Source organism: Condylura cristata, unplaced genomic scaffold (genome assembly GCF_000260355.1).
Source record: "Condylura cristata isolate star-nosed mole 26May11 unplaced genomic scaffold, ConCri1.0 scaffold00002, whole genome shotgun sequence".
NCBI classification, from domain to species: Eukaryota; Metazoa; Chordata; class Mammalia; order Eulipotyphla; family Talpidae; genus Condylura; species Condylura cristata.
The window spans coordinates 71,356,371-71,375,992 of NW_004567103.1; the positions used below are offsets into that span (position 1 = coordinate 71,356,371).

The following is a 19,622-nucleotide window of genomic DNA, read 5'->3' on the forward strand; positions in this document are numbered from 1 at the left end:
CTGATTCCCTCTCAGTTATCCACCTTCTAGTGAGTCCAGGGTGTTTTCGTTTGGGTTAAAACTTGTAGTAAGTGAGTCTATAGTCCGTTTTCAGTTCTCAATTCCTATGCAGGCTTGGACGCGGTGATCTCGGGGTGTTTACTCTGAAGCCATCTTCCGGAAGTCAGAAACATGCATTTTTAAATGATTTTATTAACATTTATTAACATAACCAAAAGGAGTCAACAGAAAGGCAGGTTAGCTGTATTACAGTCTTTTCTAAACATTTAGCATTTAGATATAAAGATTTTTCTTGATATATCACCTGTAGTGTTCACTCTCCATCTGCCAACTCAAAATTTGCTGTTTTCTTTATCTTCCGATATAAAACTTGCTACAAGCAAGTTTTCATATTAAAATATTTCTTTACTTTCTGTTTTCCATCCTTACCGGTAATGCCCTCGTCCATGCTCAAATTATTTCTCCCTTGGGATGTTGCAAAATATATCTTACAAGTCAGCCTACTGCGTCAACTGAACATAGATTGTCTGATGTTCCCTGATTTTCATTATTTTGAAAATGTTAGCTCTAGGACCCTCAATTTCTTTCCATCCTTCCTCTTCCTGACATGCATCATGCTCTCCATTCTTTTTATCCTTTTCTCCTGTTTTCTCCTCTACTAGAAATATTTTCCTTTCATCTGACCAATTGGTGTGCATATTAAACTCTTACACACATATAACTTACTTTGGCAGGTTTTTCTACAGAGTTTGGAAGCATGAGAATCCTTCTAACAGAAACTACTTATCTATTAACAGGAGTTGGCAATACAGATAAAACCTCTCTTGCTCCCTGATCTAAATTATTGCTTTCCTTCACTTATTTTATGCACTTGCAAAGATTTGATTCCAGTGAGTTTGTTAAAAAGTATCAAACACTCTAAAATGCTCCACTGATCAAAAAGGTTTATCATCAATCACTGAAAAGCATATAAGAGGTCATCACTTTGAGCCAGCAGTAAAGTGATTCAAATAAAAAAAAAAGAAAGAAAGAAAAGGAGACTTGTTCTTTTTCAGCTGAATCCTTCTGGGCAGGAACAATAGCATCACCAATGTATTTCAATATGAAACATTAAACATCCTTTAAATGTTTTTAAATAACACACAAGCAAACCAGTGTGTCAGATGATTGGGAGAAATTAAATTATAAGTGAATCAATCAAATAATTCAGAAACTCTCAGCAAATTCAGGAATAACAAAAGAAGGGTGGAAGCCAACTTTTATAAGTCTTCTTGAAATCTTTGTGATACATATTTAAGAGAAATAAGAACTATACACACACACACACTTTATAGTTAGTCTCTTTTCACATGTCATCTCTTATTAAGCATTGCTTGATCTTTATACTAACAAGTGTAGACTACTTATTTTTAAATCTTGAGCCTTTAGATGCATAAACACCAATAGTTGTTTGGATACTAAAACCTAATTAAATGTTCTCCCCTAAAGTTTTGCAATAAAATCTGCAGAATTTCATGTGAAAAATGGAAAACTTTTCATTTTCTTCCCTTTCGCTTTATTTTGTCTTCCTCTTCTTATGTTGCCACCAAAGTACATGAATGATTTTGAAAGTCTGATGATATAACTGATTATTTGTCAGCTGGTCAATACCTGGACCTTGAACAAAGTTAGGAAAGTACAAATAGTGTCAGCATAAATCAGTGACTTACAAAGCATTTCATCTCAATAAACAGTGTTACAAAATATACATACCAAACTGTCATCATTTGTTTTCTCAGGGTGGTGGAACTATAGGTTATTTCTTATTCTCTTTTCGCTTAACATGTTTCTATACGTGTTTGTTGAATTATTTTTAATCAAATAATGTTGGGTTTCAAGCAAAAATATGACATTCCTCTGCTACTCATTAAATATATCCTTGAATATCTTGAAATTCACAAGAGAAAAAAAATCAGAAGATAAGCCCCCATTTATTCTTTATTTTTGAATTTTTTATATATACTGTCAGGGGTCTTAAATATACATCCCTCTTTAAATGTAAAAATAATGCATTTAAAATATCTCATTTGAGAGAGGGTACTATAACCACAAAAATATATGAAAGTAGAATTAAATGAGCACTCACCATAAATAGCCAAAAAGGAGACAAGAGAAGTCATTCTCATGTGATAGTCAACTTAAGGGGCAGGGTGATACAGAGAGTTACTAGAGAGGTGATTTTTTAAATTTTATTTTTTGTTTAACTTCCCATGTCAAAAACTCTAAATATGCTGTTTGATTAAAAAAATAAAATCATCACATGAATGAAAAGGACAAGGGGGAAAAAAAAAAAAAAACTACATTCCAGTCTACTAGAAACAACTTTTGGTTAAGAGGAAATTTATTAACTTTTAAATAATTTATAGCCAGATAGACTTCAAAAATTCACTGATAAATAATTTTCTGTAAAAGCTGCCTTTCTCCTTTATATGTTGCGGTAACATAAATGACCTATGCATTCTGTATTATAGAAGAGAAATCATAGAGGAGCTAAGCTTTGTTAGTTAAGGGTCTGTTATGTTCAAGGCACATTACTAGTTATTTCATATATGTTGTCACACTTTATTCTCCTAATCCCTCTGTGGGATTTTGTTAAAAATGAAGACAAATGGTGTTCAGATGTTTTAGATTGAGATGACTCAAAATATGTATCACGAGGTGAAGTATAATGCTGCTAAGATTCAAGTTCAGTCCTAAATTTTCCTAAAGTCCACAGTCTTTCCCCTAATATCATTAAAACCTCAATCATAATTATAATGCTGTACCTACCCAATTGCTTATAATCATATCAGAAAATGTTCTAGTCTACAGTAAATGATCAAAAACCTAGAATAGTGCTAACAGGAGGACAGACACATAGACTAGCCAAGGCATAGCTCCTCCAGAGTGTTCTCTGTGGGCCATCCTCCATTTTCTTTCTTTCTTTCCCTCGATATAGCTGTGGCTTTGTAACTTTATTGTTTCCATACAACATTTCATCATGGAAATTAAATAATTCACTTAATAAGTGAATACATGTTTTCTCCCTATTATATACTTTTAATTTTTACCCATTAATTCTATTTATTCTACTACCATACTCTGAAATTCACCTATTAATAAGTCTATCTCTAATATATGGATCTTGGCTAGTAGAGCATAGAAGTGCAACTTCATTTCATTGCAAGTAATGCTGTTGTAAATTTCATGGTACAAATATCCTTTTGAGCTGTGGGAAATTTCTTTGAATTATGTAAATTTTAAATACAGAACTCTGTGGTCATGGATATTTTTAATTTAAACAAGTATCAGTAAATTACAGTCAATATTGGCTACTGGTGTAAATTCTTACTAACCTTCTAAATTCTTACTAGCCTTCTTGAAGCTTCCTATAACTGAATACTCCTGGCAACACTTGACTTTCTCTAGCTTTCTGAATTTTTGCATAGAAAGTGGTATCTTAGAAGCAATTTAATTTTCATCTCTCCAATTACTAATGAGTTTGAACAGTTTTTAATTACCTGCTAATATCCTAAAAATATGTCTTTAGAAACTCAACATTTTAGACATTTTCTGGCATATAGCAGATCCTTACTTAATAGATACATGATTGAAGGAAAAGTATTATATAGTATGAAAAATTACCACTGTAGTCCCTGGCTTTGATGCTTTCTTTAATAAACTCTGAATTAATAACTATTGTAACTAAATTTAAGCAGTTATATTAACAAGTTGTTCTGAATTTATAATTAAAGGCTGAATATAACTAACAGAAAACATAACTTAAAAATCTGCAAAAAAATGAATTTAAGGAATAGTTTACTGGCCAGTCACTATGAAAAACAGTATGGAGGTTCCAAAAATTATAACATAAAACTTCTTATGATTTAGCAATCCCACTGCTGGGCACATATCTGGAGGGAATGAGCTTAGTATCTTAAAGCTCTTTCTGCACCCCCATGATCACTGCACCATTATTTGATTAAAAATGGAAAGGATAGGGGCCCTCCCTGGTGGCGCAGCAGGTTAAAGCACTGCACTAAGAAGCTGAAACCACTTCCACATGAGTTCGATTCCCGCCTGCCCAGGAGGTGACCACATGGTGTGGCAGACCTCTCCTGACCCGCCCGCTGCTCCCCTCAGCAGTATACTTCGTCGATCTGCCTGTTTTGCTCCCCACTCTGTCTCTGGTGAAAGAGTGGTCTGTACCCCAGTTCTGTATGCACAAATAAATAAATCTTTTAAAAAAAATGGAAAGGATAAGAAAAGAAAAAAAATGAATCCCTTAGAGTAAAATATAATTAGACCCAAATTTAGTATTTATAGTATAGTATTTTTTTTAAAGATTTTATTTATTTATTCATATAGAACTGGGGTACAGGCCAGAGATGCAGAGGGTGAGAGGATTCACCAGAGACTGAGCCGGGAGCAGAACAGGCAGATAGATGAAGTACACTGCTGAGGGGAACAGCGGTCGGGTCAGGAGAGGTCTGCCACACCATGTGGTCACCTCCTGGGCAGGCGGGAATCGAACTCATGTGGAAGTGGTTTCAGCTTCTTAGTGCAGTGCTTTAACCCGCTGAGCCACCAGGGAGGGCCTATAGTATAGTATTTTATAAAACTTTCTTATACACATTTGTTATTGTCTTCGCCTTTTAAATTGCATATGGATAAATTAGGGATAATGTGATTTATGTTATAGGGTTTTTGTGAAGGTTAGAGGCACTATATGTAGATAATTTACCAGTTTATGATATACAGTAATAAATATATTTGAGCACCAGATTTTAATCAATGGAGATATAGCAATAAATAAAACTGAAAAACTATACAACATTTACAGATGGGCCTAAGTCTCATGGAGAAAACCAACATAAAAAATAATAGGATAAGCCACAGAGAGGGACTTTGAGATTTTTATTGAGTGGTCAAGCAACTTAATGTGTAGGAGATATTTAGGAAAAGTCTAAAGGAAACTGGGAATGAGGGAAACGAAGATTTGCCTTCCTAAATTGTTACCTACATAATAATAAAATGCCAACTTGGAATAGAACCCATCATGTATTTGTGATCTCTGATGTGTTCTCTTGACTAAGCCTACATCAAATGAAACACAAATCCCAGTTTCAGAACCCTAGGGCCTCCCTAAATGAAAAAATTCTCAGGTCAAGAAAATGGAGGAATAAAGACTGTGGAGAGATTACCTGCCATTTGATTTGAGCCTATTCTTGCTTCATTTCTCATATCAAAATATATGTGAATTCTTTAGATTATCAGCAGGAAAAAAATTTATTCTATTACATGTTGTATTACGATTATTATCTCCTTTGTTCCTTCGACTAGAATCAGGCACATACAAAAATTTATTTCTAGGGAGAAAAATTGCCCAGATAACTCCATGCTTAGTGATAAAAAATAATTTCAGCTACAGCTTTACAAGCAGAGCAAAAACAAAAATAAACTGATGATGAGCTCGAGTGTGAAAGCTAGAAGATTCTTGACAAGATCATTTCATTTATCTCTCCTGCATTCCTCCCTTACTTCCTTCCACTTTTTATTAGTGATTACCTCAGTATTAAAGTTGTGTCTGTATGAAAAGATGACAGTAGAATATTAAAACAAATACAGGATTTCAGAAAAGGGATTATAAATATAAATTCTAAGTCAAAAGGTCATTGCTATTTGCTTTCATGTGTCTTTTGGCTCTTGGCTTAGGAAATCTACATCTAAATGTTTTGCAATAGCAGCAGGCCTAAGAAAACCATGCAACCAAACGCTCTATGAAATGCAGACTTATAGAAAATGCCCCAAATGGTGATGAATATTTCAAAGTAGAGACATTTGATAGACAACTCACAAAAGATTAAATATTTTGTATTTAATTTTAATTTATAAATTTTATACATACAGATACTCAGCTGTACTTCCACTCATAAAATAAGAAAGATTGAATTCAATATGGAGTATAAGTACAGGTGAGGAGGGAGTGTATCAGAAGTCAGGAAGAAGCAATATTTGGGGCTGTGGTGACAGTAGGAGAGGCTATGTCCAAGTTTTGTCAAGATTCTGACAACCACCCTAACCAGGCCTTTGTGCTCTAGGTGAATGTTAGAGCTATTCTTGATACATAGTGATGCATTGTTTTCAGGAAAGTTTCTTTTCACTTGAGACCCTTTCCTTTTAACCATGCAAGTGTCCAAATCCTTATAACCTCCTCATCACTATCACATATTATTGTCATTTTAAGTCTTCTCAATTTGTTCTTCTCATTATTATTACATAACTAATCAAATCTGTTTTCAGTATTTTGTCAGTTTGTTACTGTTAATAGTGACAAAGCTACATTGTAGGTCTTGACCTCCAGCCAATATTTGTATCTCCCAGGCCCCTATGACATATATTATTAGTTCATGTATAAAATGAAGATAACAACAAACTCCCTGCTATAAATAATCAAAGCTATGAATGAAAACCAATCAACTGAAAACAAAAAGAATGTAGATTTGCCATACTGCTTTTTATCTATTTTGCTTTTATTAGACCGATGTGTCCCAATACCACATTCTTATTAATTCTAGGACTGTGTAACTGAGTTTATTCACTTTTCTAAGTATACAGTCTTTTAATCTGCAAATAATGATAGTTTTGTCTTTATTCTGCTCATTATCCTGTGTTTCCCTGTTTCAAGCCTTATTGAATCAACCAAAACAATCCTGTTTACTCTGTTTTTACTCACAATGACTCCAATTTTGAAGCAGTTCTCTCAAAACTGTAATGTATCTGTCTGTATCTGTAATGTAACTGTCTTTAACAATACTTCCATATATAAATACGGTACTATTTATATATGGTTATGGGCTAAACAACTGTAGTCAAGTTATATATAGTGAATAATTTTTCTGAGTTCTGACTAATTGTTCTGAATGCCTTTAACATAACTTTGAATATTAAACACTAAACTATGTTACCCAAAAGTAAACAGTCCTACGCCCTACAGATTAGTCAATCATACCCTTCTAAGAGTGGGATAACTGCTAGCATGCTGCAATGGGTAAATCATTCTTCCTCATTTCAAGTTACAAAGCAATTAGAAAGCAGACTAAAAACTGTCTACATGTTTGGAGTCCCATTTAACCTGTAACTTCATCTCATAGCCAAATATGGTATTAGCCACACCACTGGAGAGATGATACCTGTTACAAGGAAGGTGCCTATAAAATCATCTATTTCTTTATCAGACTGAAAAACAGCTTTAATGGTCCCAATACTGAAGAAATCAATGCCTGAGTTCCTTCCATACCATATCTGGAAAATATGTTTCCAGTCTAGGTTAACATCCCTAGAGTGACAGATAGCTTATTGTCTCCCAGATATGTGCTTTCATTTCTAGATGTTTGGTCATTAGTAAAATATAATACTCAACCAAAAAAAAACAAAAAAAAAACAAAAAAAAACAACTTTCTCTTTTGACCCTTTGTCTCAAGGGACAAATATATAGTTTGTTCAACAGGCAATATGAAGATGGCCATAAGCACATTTAGATTTTTTTTTCTGGACAGAAAAATAATCCGCCAATATCCATATTTCCTCAATCAACCCTAATTTGCTAATATATACTGTTGACACTGGAAAATGTTGTCATTTGCTTGCTATCATATTCTGACCTCTCAAGTTAATGAAATATTGGTTCTACCAGCTCTTACCATAATAGCATTTATTGCATTCCTAACCACCTAGTTAAAAAAAAATAAAGAAAAGAAAACTTCAGAGTCACCTTAACATCACATTTATGAAAGGACATAAGATAAACAAGCTGATTAGATTTGTAAAGAGCTAATCATAACTAAGTATTTAACACCTCCTTTGCCAAATCAATAATTAACTTTTATATTGGGTTAGTATAATTTGTTGGACTGTAATGAAATCAAGAGATCAGGAATTTGTTCTTCCTTTATGAGACTGGGTTTTTATTCTAATGAAGGTGATGATAACCTCTAAACTCACTAAATTTTTTAATCTCTGGAGAAATTCTGGTGTGCATATATATTAGAACAAGAAAGCCACCTAACTGCTTTCAACATGTCAGCAAAGTTACCACCAAAATATATTGTGAGGATTCCTACCATGTCTGTTTCATATGCGAATTGCTTAAGTGGATTCAAAAGGTATCTATAAACATATATACTATTATATTTGATATGGTAAATCAGTATACAATAGGTTAATAAAAATACAAGTAGAAAATTGGATAAAATGAGGTTATTTGAGTTAAAATTCTGTCCAGGCTTTACTGAACTTTTGGACATTTGAACATAAGAAATGAACAATGCACCAGAAAAAAAAATGATTCCCCTTCAAGTAGAGCCCAGAGCAAGAGAACACATTACCCATTACTGCCTTCTGGAGCATTTGTCAGGTAAAAATATATGCACTGTAAATTAATATCATTCTCCCTTACCTAAAGGAATATGACTTTCTTTTTCCTCCAAGTACCATCTAGTATAAAGACAAAACTAATTAACATTTGAATAATAATGAACTCCAGTGGATGGTTTAATTTTAGGAAGCATCAGTGTTGATCATGGACCAAAAAGGATATTCTGTGAGATTTAGTACACAATGCAATTGGTCATAATATCTAAAAACAACTGCTGGAGTGAACATGATATGAATACTTCAAGAACTTGAATAAAGAAATCCAGATGCTTGCTGTGTTTGATGAAGGCACACAAACTCATACACATATACACACAACTTTATACTTCCCAGTTTGGGCTATGATCTCTATTTCTGCTTATGATTTTGTTTCTTTTGATTTTTTTTTTTGGTTTCACAGAAATATTTCATATATTTCTCTAATATTAAACATATAATCTGTGGGTAATAGTATTAAATATTAAACATTTAATATATTAAAACATTTTAATAGTATTAAATGTTAAGCATTTAATATATTAAAACATTAAACATATAACCAGTGGTTAATAGTGTTTCTTATAAAATATAGTTTATTGATGTGGTAAATTACTTAAACACAACATAAAAAATTTTGCCATCAGTTTCTTTTCTTTTGATCTGCTCAGAGAATAATAATTGTTCAGCTTTTGTGCTGAACTGCCAAATGCCTTTCACAAAAATCTTACACTCTCTCTGAAAATAGGAAAACTCTATACAATCCACAACCTCTCAGAATGGAAAGAGACAGGAAACAGAAAGGGTTCCTAGATAACCCTTGCTCTTGCTTCTGAAAAGAAAATCAGATTTCCTTTTGATTTTGTCCCAAAGAACATAGCATTAGGTATCATAATGGAAGTAATTTCATTTGGGAAGTTTTTGTTTGTTTGATTTTGCTGTGTGTTTTCATTGTGTGCACCATCATAAATGTGAAGAGAATATCTGTATCAAAGACATGCAAAATATGATCTGTCTGTAGGTGTTGGGCAACTAACAAAGAATATCTACAAAGTGAAATTATTTGAGGCCAGATATTGAAATTCAGTGATCGATTTGGAAGGATACAGCCACAGGATAATGCAAAGTCTCAGACACACTGTAAGATGGTGGGAAGTACTGGGAGACAATGCCTAAGGCAGGTATAGGAAGGGCCTCACTCTATGGTAATAATATATTATCCTTTTGCTTGTTAGACAACAACAAATAAGCATCATCCAGTTGGCATATGGGCACTAATGACAGACTAACTAAGAAGTGTTTCCTTTTCCCCAAGACACTGTTCTTTCATGTCAGAGAATTCTATACCTTGCAATTTTAAATGCATTGTTTTTGATTTACTGTTACTTAATTGAGCAGTGAAAGCTACGTAACCATAGCATGTATTTCTTATGGAGCTCATCTTGCATTTCTGATCAATTTCTTATGACGAGTGACTTAAAAGATACCCAAATTTTCCCCAAGACAGAGTCTGTTATTAAAAAAATGTTAGAGCTCAGGGGGAACTCCAGATGTTCCTCCCGTTATTTTGATAAGTTCTTTATATTAGCTCAAGTGTGCATCTTTATGGAAGGAATCACTGTGTGGGGCAAATGTTCCTTTTTTTTTAGATAGCTTATATGCATCTGGATAAATTTACATTAGAAATTCAATTAACTTTATATTAAAAGGTCAATTAAGTTAACCATGATAGAGATTGTTTTTAATTACTTTTCCTTTTAGGGCTTCTCTTCTTGTCCAAGCACAAGTGGCATTATCAAATGATAGTCTCATTGCCTGTCGGTTGCCTGAAAATCACATTCAAAACACTCTGGAAATGACTTTCTTGGTTAAATAATTAATAGGACACTCATTAGGCAATTCATCACTCTAATAATCCTACAGATTACTATTAAAATTAACAGTAAGCAATAACAAAGTATTTTAGCTTAAACACTCTGTGTAGGATCATTCATGACAATATCCTTTATTTATTGGCCTTGTTAGTTTCTGTTTACTAAGGGGAAGATAAGGCAATAAAGGAAAAGGATTTAAGTGTTACTCTTTATTATATCACAGTGTATTTTATGTAAAATGAGTAATAATGGCAAAAAGCTAGTTAACCCATTCTATTAGCAGGCCAGCTTATTCACCAGGAACTGGAACACTCAAATTTAAACGAGCAAGAGGTATACTTGACACCATAAAACAAATGGTAATATAGTGCCCTCTTGTTACCAAGTGGCAACTAAACGATCAGTGATTGTTCAAAATAAATAAATAAATAAATAAAACACACATATAAATAACATATATAACTGTATTTTAAATTGTAATATAATACTCAGAGAATTATATGGAAGCAAAGTTTGTAGATGAAACTTTTTTTTTTTCCTGGAGGCTGGACCAACCTGCAACTTGCAGGAGCAGGAATAATGTGTTAAGAAGCTATTTATACAAGCTAATCTTTACAATTCTCATACAACCCTATGAGCTATAACTCATTGTCCCCATTTTACTGATGGGCAAACTGACGTTTCAGACAAGATCACACAGTTCATTAGCAGCAGAGTCAAAAATCACATCCATCAATCAGTCTGTCTTTCTGGACTTCCCATTTCACCCCTAGGATGAAAGCTCCCACTCTCAGGGTGGTGAGACTGTGAAATGTTTATAAAAAGTGTTTAGGAGTGTGCCAAATTCTTAGAGGGTGGTGTTAGAAGTAATTCAGTGGTTTAGTCTAATACAACTCAAAAATGTAGTTACAGTCTACAAATTACCTATGTTAGTAACATTATTTTTCCGATAGTGATACTTTCTGAATGAAGAGACTTGTGCATCAACTTGCATTTCAGTGCATACTTCTTGTGTCCTTTTGGTCATAAGAAGCCACCTTATAAACATATTTTAGGTAACACAATCCTAGAAAATACCTTATAAAAATGTTCCTTTTCCGAAAACAGTTAAATCACTTTGATTAAAAACTATCTAAATAAGAGGCTCTCCCTGGTAGTGCAATGGGTTAAAGGCATGACATTATGAAGCTCTCTGAAGCCACTGCAACACAAGATCAATCCCTGGCCAGGAAGCTGACCCACATGGTGTGTGTGTCAGACCTCTTCTGATCCACTCACTGCTACCCACAGCGGTGTACTTTGTCAGTCTACTTGTTCTGCTTCCCACTCTGTCTCTGGTGAATCCTCTCACCCACCTGTACCTCTGTACATAAGCTGTACCAGTTCTTTAAGCATAAATAAATAACTCTTTAAAAAATATCCAAATACATTTTTCATTTATATAAAAGAAAAAGAAAGCCACATCTTATCCATATTACAGATAATAAATATGGCCCATATCCTTATAAGTCTAAAAGAGCACTAATCTTAGTTGAAGTGGTATTGCTTTTACAAGTTTAAATAAGACAATCTTTTCAAAAAGCAGAGGAAAATGGCTTTCCTAAAAGAATTAACAATACTGACATCAAACAACATATTTGGAGTGAAATACAACTTTAAAATATGTGTCATTCATACCTGCACCTCCACCAATACTTAGAATCTTAATTTCTGATTTTGTGTCTCCAATCCTGAAAAATAAAAGTAATTTAAGAAAAATGAATTAGATGCATTGTAAAGTCTTATTATCAAAGACTTATTATCAAAGTCGTATTATCAAAGTCTTATTGTTGAAGAAAACAAACAAATGCAGTGAACGAAAACTTAAGACTGACATGAAAGCTTCTAATCATTTCAGTAAGTTGTATTGTTGCTTTAGAAATCTGTAGAAATACAGGTTCCATCACTAATGATCTTCTACTGGGAGACCTTAGAAACAGCAGTGTAAACATTCCCGAGGTAGGAAATATCATTTGTTTATAGAGATTGGAAAACAAAAAACAGAAAAAGTGGACCTTTGAGTCTGGTGATATAATAAGCCATTCATTGTAGACGGGGGAAAGGCTTAGGTAATTCATATTTGCTTTCTGATATCTATCTTCTTTCCTTCTTGCTTACTTCCTTTCAATGGACAAATGTTTATTAAACATTTATTGTGTACCTGCTTTGGATATGGAGGATATAAAAATGAATGACAGTAGTTTGTTCAAACACTAAAATAGAAAAAAAGAAAACCTGGTATTATGGTTCTCATAATAGAAGTAAAATTACAGTGATGCAACAGTAGGACTTGCTTTATTTAGCTTGATATAAAAAGTGTGGGCAGGGGGCTAGGAGACAAGAAATATACAAGTGCACAGTGACTGTCTTTCTAGTTTGGATGCCTGAATTGAGTGTGGTACCAAAAGGAAGCTGGAGAATATATAGTTTGACAGCAAGTTTTTTTGTCAGGGGATTTTGTATGTGTATGTGTGTGTGTTTTGTTTGTTGCTTATTCTATCTTTTGTTTTGATAACTGTGAAACAGTAGATATTTGGTTATGCAAGATGTAAGCTAAGTGGTAGATTGATCAACGTCAATGATATAAATCGGAGAATTATAAAGTAATGATCAAAGCCAGGATACATTTCATCATCCAAGGATATTGCAAAGGGCTGCAAAAGTAATGATGCAATACAAACTTTTGAAATTCAGTGTTAATAGAGAATACACAAAGAAGCCAGAGGAAAACAGTAACACTTAAGAGAATGATAGAATAAGAGAAGGAGAAAACATGATGACTTGTGATGTAATGCCAAAGGAGCAGAGTGTGCTACTGAAAAATAAAACAGGGAAAATCTCTATTAAACTTGACAGTATGAATAGCTTTGATAACACCAATTTAAAAAAAAAACACCAATTTAATTGCCATATAGTTTCAGGACAGAAACTATATGGCAGTGGGATTAAAAGTGAACTCAAAGCAGAAAAAGATCTAGAGGTAGTTGAAATGGGATAAACTAGAAAGAAGAGAATGGAATGGCACATAGAGGGTAAACATGGATGGTAAAATGATGTTTGCAAATTTGGGCTTTAGGTAAATAAGCCTGCATTGGGCTGAACTGAAAGAGCCTGTACAGAGTAATCGGATGAAGGCAGGGTGAGGCAGGTTCTTAAGGAAACTGAAAAGCATAGAGTCAAGGGCAGCTATGAATGAGTTGCCTGACTTAGTTCTAATTATCTTCCAACTCATAAATCTCAATATCCTGTTCCTCTCTATACTCTTGGTGAATTCTTAAAAATGCTTACATGTGTGGATAGCATAAACTATGAAGCATATCACCCAGATTAAAATCCCAATTTATTTTTATAATTCCCAGAACCAGGTATTTAATTTCTCTGCATCTTCATATGAAATAGGATAATACTACTACTACCTTATGGGATTTTAATAATAATATCTAACTTTTGGAGGAAATGAGAATTATATGATTTAAGTCAAGTAAATCTCTAAGAAATGTGTTTGCTCCTGATAAGTACTCACCAATTAATGTTACTATATAATAATTAGCATTATTCTAGCACAGCTAAGTGATTTACATGAATTATCTCTTTGAATCCTCACAATTCCTTTATGAGCTAGGTACTATTATCATGTATTATATGCTATGTGTTATATAATTACTATGCCATACTATTATCATATATATGAATTTCATATATTTTGATGATAACTAACGATTATTGTAAACTTACTATTTTCTAGGTAGGCCAAACTCTAAATGCAGTACATATAACAACAATAACAAACAAACAAATTACAGCTGTGCACTGTAATCCCTAAACTTTCACCTCAAAACAGGGTTTGAAGAATTCCTACCTCTGGAGGCAAATCAGTGAATAAACTTATGCATACTGACATCTGAAAATCGCCAGAAATAGCTGAGTCCACAACCAGTTACTGCATTGAGTCACTCACGCAACAAACTCTTCTCTTAGATACCCAAAGAGAATCTGAACTGCATTTTAGTACCTCGTTATCTAACTAGCTAGACAGTCTACTCTCCACAAATAGTTGTGGAAGTCCGTTGATATGAGACAGATCAAAAGAAACAGCAAAAGGGAACTCCATGGAATTGCAAGGATAGCAGAGGAAAATTAAATAATAGATAAGAGAAGATTTTTATTATTACATCTGTGAAATATGAATAGGATACTTTAAAGAAGGAACATTCTTGGAAATTAAAACTAATACTAAAGCATGAATAGAAGTGCTAAAAGATAAAATGTAAAAAAAATGGAAAATGAAATTATAGAATCAATTAATGAGGTTTGATGTTTGGTGAATACAAGTCCCAGAAAGAGAAACTCGAAGGGGAAAATGATTAAATAATACTGCAAGATCTGTATCTCATTGAAATAGCTCAGGGAGTACTCACAAAAATGGATGAAAAAGACAGACATGCAAATCATTTCATTAATACCAGCTTTAAGAGAAGATCCTAAAATTTTCTAAGTAGGGAAAACAAAAGAAAGCAATAATAACAAAAATTTTACAAGCCAAAGATGAGGAATCTGAACAGCATTAACTGTTTCAGCAGCAGCTCTGCTTCCCAAAAAGCAATAGAAAATTATCTTTAAATTTCTGACATAAAATTATTTTCAGTATGGAGTCTTATAGCAAATAAAACCAACAAAGATGAGCACAGAGTAAAGGCACTTTGAAGCAAAATCTAAAAATGTTTCCTCCCATATATTCTTTTTTTTGAAGAGTTTTTAAAGGATAAGCTGAAGCTAACAAAATAAGACAAAAAAAAAAAGACAAAATGGTGTGAAATTCAGAGTTGGGAACCCTACTAATGGAAAGAGGAAAAGAGAATTTCTAGAAGATGAACATAAATTCCTTCATCAATAGTTGTTCAGCAGACCAAGATAAATCACCCCAAGTTGTGGAAAAGAAAAGAATAGAGACTCCAGAAAGGATTTTCCCAAGGACAGAAATTAACAGGGTACTTGATCTGTTGCGATATTTTTTAAGATTTATTATTCATACACACAAGAATTGGGGTACCAGCCAGAGCTGTGGGGGTGAGAGGATTCACCAGAGACAGAGTGAGGACAAAACAGGCAGATCAACTAAAATACACTGCTGAGGACAGCTGTGAGCTCCCTTGATGGCCAGGATTAAACTCTCTGGTTAACTGGTGTCTAACTCCTGCACCACCAAGGAGGCCTAGGATATTTTTAGAGAAGATTAACATTTCTGCCTGGGCATAGAAAACTAAGAATCTGAAGCTCAAATTCAGATAAAATTTAGCTCTACAAAAGAATAAGAAGTTGTACTGGAAGGCAGTATAGCAGTATAATGCTTTGTTCAATTATGACTAATACATACATAGGTAAAATGATAAAAACACTCAAATTATTTAGCAACAAATTTTGACATAAATATACTGACATGAGTAGGGGATATGCAAGTTTATTTAGCAGTTTTAATAGAGCAAAATTAAGAAAGATAGAACATGTTATTTTGAATTTGGAATAAAATTCTAAAAGAAAGAAATAACAGGGATTTGAGTGCTGAAAGTGGTGGCATCTGTTAAGTAGGAATTGAGGATAGGAATAGGAAAGGCAAGAGTTGTGGTTGTTATAGACAGATAATTTGACTTTAAAAACAGGAGAATAACTTACTTTAATAAAAATGAAAATCAAGTAAGCATGTTGCCTACATATTCAATTATAACTTTAAGCAGTTTAAGTCCTATAGCTAACTCTCATTCCAAAAATCATTTTTAGGTAAGAAATTACTTTTAAAATAAATGCTATATTGGTTCAAATAATTTCTAATTATGTATCACTGCTTTAATGTTTTAAATATGCTTTTCAAAGTTCTTTAATCTTTTACAAATGTTATGTTCTGTCTATCCAGTAAAATTGTATACACCCTGAAGACAGACACCAGTCATATATTACATTAGGTTTATCCATTCATAGTACCTTTTCAAAATAAACTGATGACTGATGAAATCTAAGGATCTGAATTAGCTGCAGCCATGAACACAGGTGTTTAGTATTGAAAAAGGAACTGAGAAATTAGCTCACCATCTTTAATTTTATCAATAGGTAAAAAGACCCAAATAATTAAACTGTAACATAGTTCCTGGGTAAGGAATAGTTTGTATTTACTCTCGCTTTAATTTTTTGCAGTTACTCTATTACTTATTACCTATTAGTATACTACATAATACTCTATTTCTTAAAAATACATTTAAAAACTGAGCCATAAAACATAAACAAGGAAGCAGAATTCTATATTCTGTATTCATCCAACATCGTTCAAGCAGATGTTCTGTGCTGGTGAAAGAATTTCAGGCCTACAATAGGGAAACCCAGCAAAAGATAAACTACCAGTTTCCTGTGCTGTTGCAAATTGATCTACAGTCAGTCATTTCTTCCCTGGTTTCCATCATTATATCCTAAAGCAGAGTAAGTTACAGCAATCCACCCTAGATAGGTGATTTGATTATCTTTTTTAGCATGTGGAATTTGTTACTTTCTTAATGCTTATCAGCTGTGGTACAAATTGAACACATTCATCACACACACACACATGAAAACTCTTCAAGGATAGGAACTAGTGAGTGTCACTGATAATGGAACAAAATGCTTTTTTTAAAGGGCCACATTGCTAATATTAAGTTGAAAGGAAAGATACTTTATTGAAGGGTGGTAACTATAATAACCAATAAGGGAAATGACTTTACATGGACATTAAAAGAATAGAGAGGCACCCATTTAATCTTCAGGTAGCAAAAAGTATTTGGTAATTATTTATGTTAGATTCTAATGAAAAGAATATTAGACTCCTTTAGGCTCTTTTTTTTTTAATGCAAAATTTGGAGGAGGTCTGAGAAATCTGACCTCAAAGATCTGTATCTTATTTTTTCCTAAATGAAAGTGAATTTGTGCCTTCAAATGGTTAACATATATCTCTGTGCAGCTGGAATACAGCACAATCAGAACCTTTGAATGCTTAAAGGGGACGTCTAACTAAAGCACGGCGGGAGAAGGGGTGTAGAGAAAGGGGCGATAGAGAAGGGGTGCAGGGACCCTGACGACAGAGCAGAGCTGCTGTTGCTAGCTCCTTGTCCCCGAGGCCAGCCTGCCAGGCTGGGATCGACCATCTATCACTGCAGAAAGAGCCTGAGGCTCCTCCCGCTGATAAAAATGCCCCTTTTTTATTACCTTGCTATTATGCCTGGTAGCTTCTTGTCCATGAATTCCTGCATGCACTGGTGTTCCGTGGAATTGTTGAGAAACCTCCGAAAAGATTCAACATATCTGCTGTGGTCAGAAAACAAGCTCCTCATGGAAGATGCCATATTTGGTCTTCTGAGAAAGCAGGCAGGGAAAAGGGTTTAACTTCCCCTCCTCTCTTCCCAGTTCCTTTTTCTCTCCCCACCCCCACCAATTCTAGCCAAAAAAAAAAAAAAAAAAAGCTTGTTTTGATTTTAACTTTAACTTGCTGTAAAGGCTGTTGTAAAGCTCCTTATGAAGTCAGTGTTCCTACAGGACTTTGCATTAATACTTTAACCCCTCTCAGGTTGTTTTATAGGAAATGGAGGTCATAAAACAGTAAATCTACTGCTAAAATGTAGTGTAGTTTAAATATCCCTGTTCACAGTTGTAAAGACAGACTGCATTCTAATCTCTTCCTGTTTTGTTAGCAGCTGCCAGAAGTGAGTTCCAAGTGGGTAAGTGCCAGCTTAAAGGAGAAGAACCAGGGAATAAACACCCCAGCTACAGAGCTGCACACCACTTTCACAAATCTACAGCTGCAGAAGTCTTTGACAAAAGACTCATCTGCTCTCACTTCTGTTCCAAAAAAGTTACATGCCTTCAGCTCTTAGATACTTGCACTCATCTGCTGCATTTTTTCAAATGCTGATACATTTTTTTCCTCTTTTCCTTTCTTTAGAATGATTTTGGAAAAACCATGGGACTTTTAGTTAGAAAATTTGAAAAGCCTTGGGACATTGAAGGGGTTGAGGGCAGGATTGCAAGACACCAAGATAAAAGTCTCAAAAATCCTCCCCTGAGGATTTTCTGGAGGAGTGTAAATACATACAGTTGGGTGCTCCTTTGGAGACTCACTGACATCTCCCAACAAAAGCCTCACACATTAGACCTTTTATTTGGGAAGCTTGTAGAAAGCCGTCTCTATTCAATACAGGATGTTGATAAAAGCATACAATTCAGAAAGGAATGATGAGTATTAACTGAGAATTCATATACAACTCTTAGAAATATGTCTGCCTAAATCATTCCCTTCTACTGATTCAGTTCCAAAAGTACCCTGTAGCCATTCAGCATATTCTCAAACCCTCTTTTATATTTCTCATGGCCTTGTTAAAGATAAGGGGAAGTGATATTTTCCCTACCTCCATAACATAAATTTACCTTAGATTACAAGTCCCATTATTTCATAAACTGGGCTTCTAGAGTAGAGAAACTGCTAGGAACTCCGGGCAGACATAATGTGGAAGATAGGTGGGCCTGATGTGCTTGCTTCTCAGACTTCAACTTGGAAGGAAACTTGCAGAGGAGGGACTTGTAGAGACACTTGTAAGAGACACATAGGTGAGAGATGTGGCTGCCATTATCTTGATAGTGTATGTTTTCCTAGCCCAGCTTTCTATGATCTGTCTAACCCCTTTCTGTGGTTGCCAGAAATGTAGCAAGCTTTCAGTGGCCCTGCTTTACGCTGACCCTGTTTGACTGGGAATTTGCCCAATACGGGTTAGGTAATCTTGGAGCTTTTATTGGGAAACTAGTAGGAATAGCCTTTCTTTTCTTCTCTCTCTATGCACACTTATTTCATTAAAGCTCTTTCATATTAAGAATCTGCTTTCTTTGCATTTTTGCAAATGGGTGGTCAGATCCCCTTAGATCATGTACCCCTAATATGTGGGGTCTCTGGGTACACCTTTATCATGCCTTAACAGTCTTGCTACTCTTAAAGCCAGGATTTTAATCCTAGTCTAGGGAAATGGGAATCTGGAAAGGCAAATTAATGTGGAGAAAGTTTCTGATTCTACTGCTAATGAACTATATGACCTTGTTTGAAATGTTAGTTAGTTCACCAGTAAAACAGGAACATTAAGTTTTATTTCATAGGGTTGTTTTAGAATTTTATAGATAATGCTTATAAGGTATTTCCTAACACATGGTTCCTGTTCTCTGAGATGCAGCTGGGTCACTCTATAATAATAAAACAACAAAAACTTGTCTTACTTTTCA

General features: G+C 34.1%; 1 protein-coding gene across 1 annotated transcript in view; it reads right to left on the minus strand.

Moving 5' to 3' along the window:
- The window catches only part of HNMT (histamine N-methyltransferase), a 37,729-nt gene extending 19,747 nt beyond the window's left edge, over nt 1–17,982 (minus strand). Inside the window, exons 1-2 of the mRNA XM_004674687.2 lie at nt 17,568–17,982; nt 11,982–12,034 (exon numbers count right to left, since the gene is read on the minus strand). Of these exons, the coding sequence (XP_004674744.1) occupies nt 11,982–12,034; nt 17,568–17,704 (190 nt within the window). The 5' untranslated portion in view covers nt 17,705–17,982. The remainder of the gene's footprint in view (nt 1–11,981; nt 12,035–17,567) is intronic.
- Nucleotides 17,983–19,622: the final 1,640 nt, after the last annotated feature.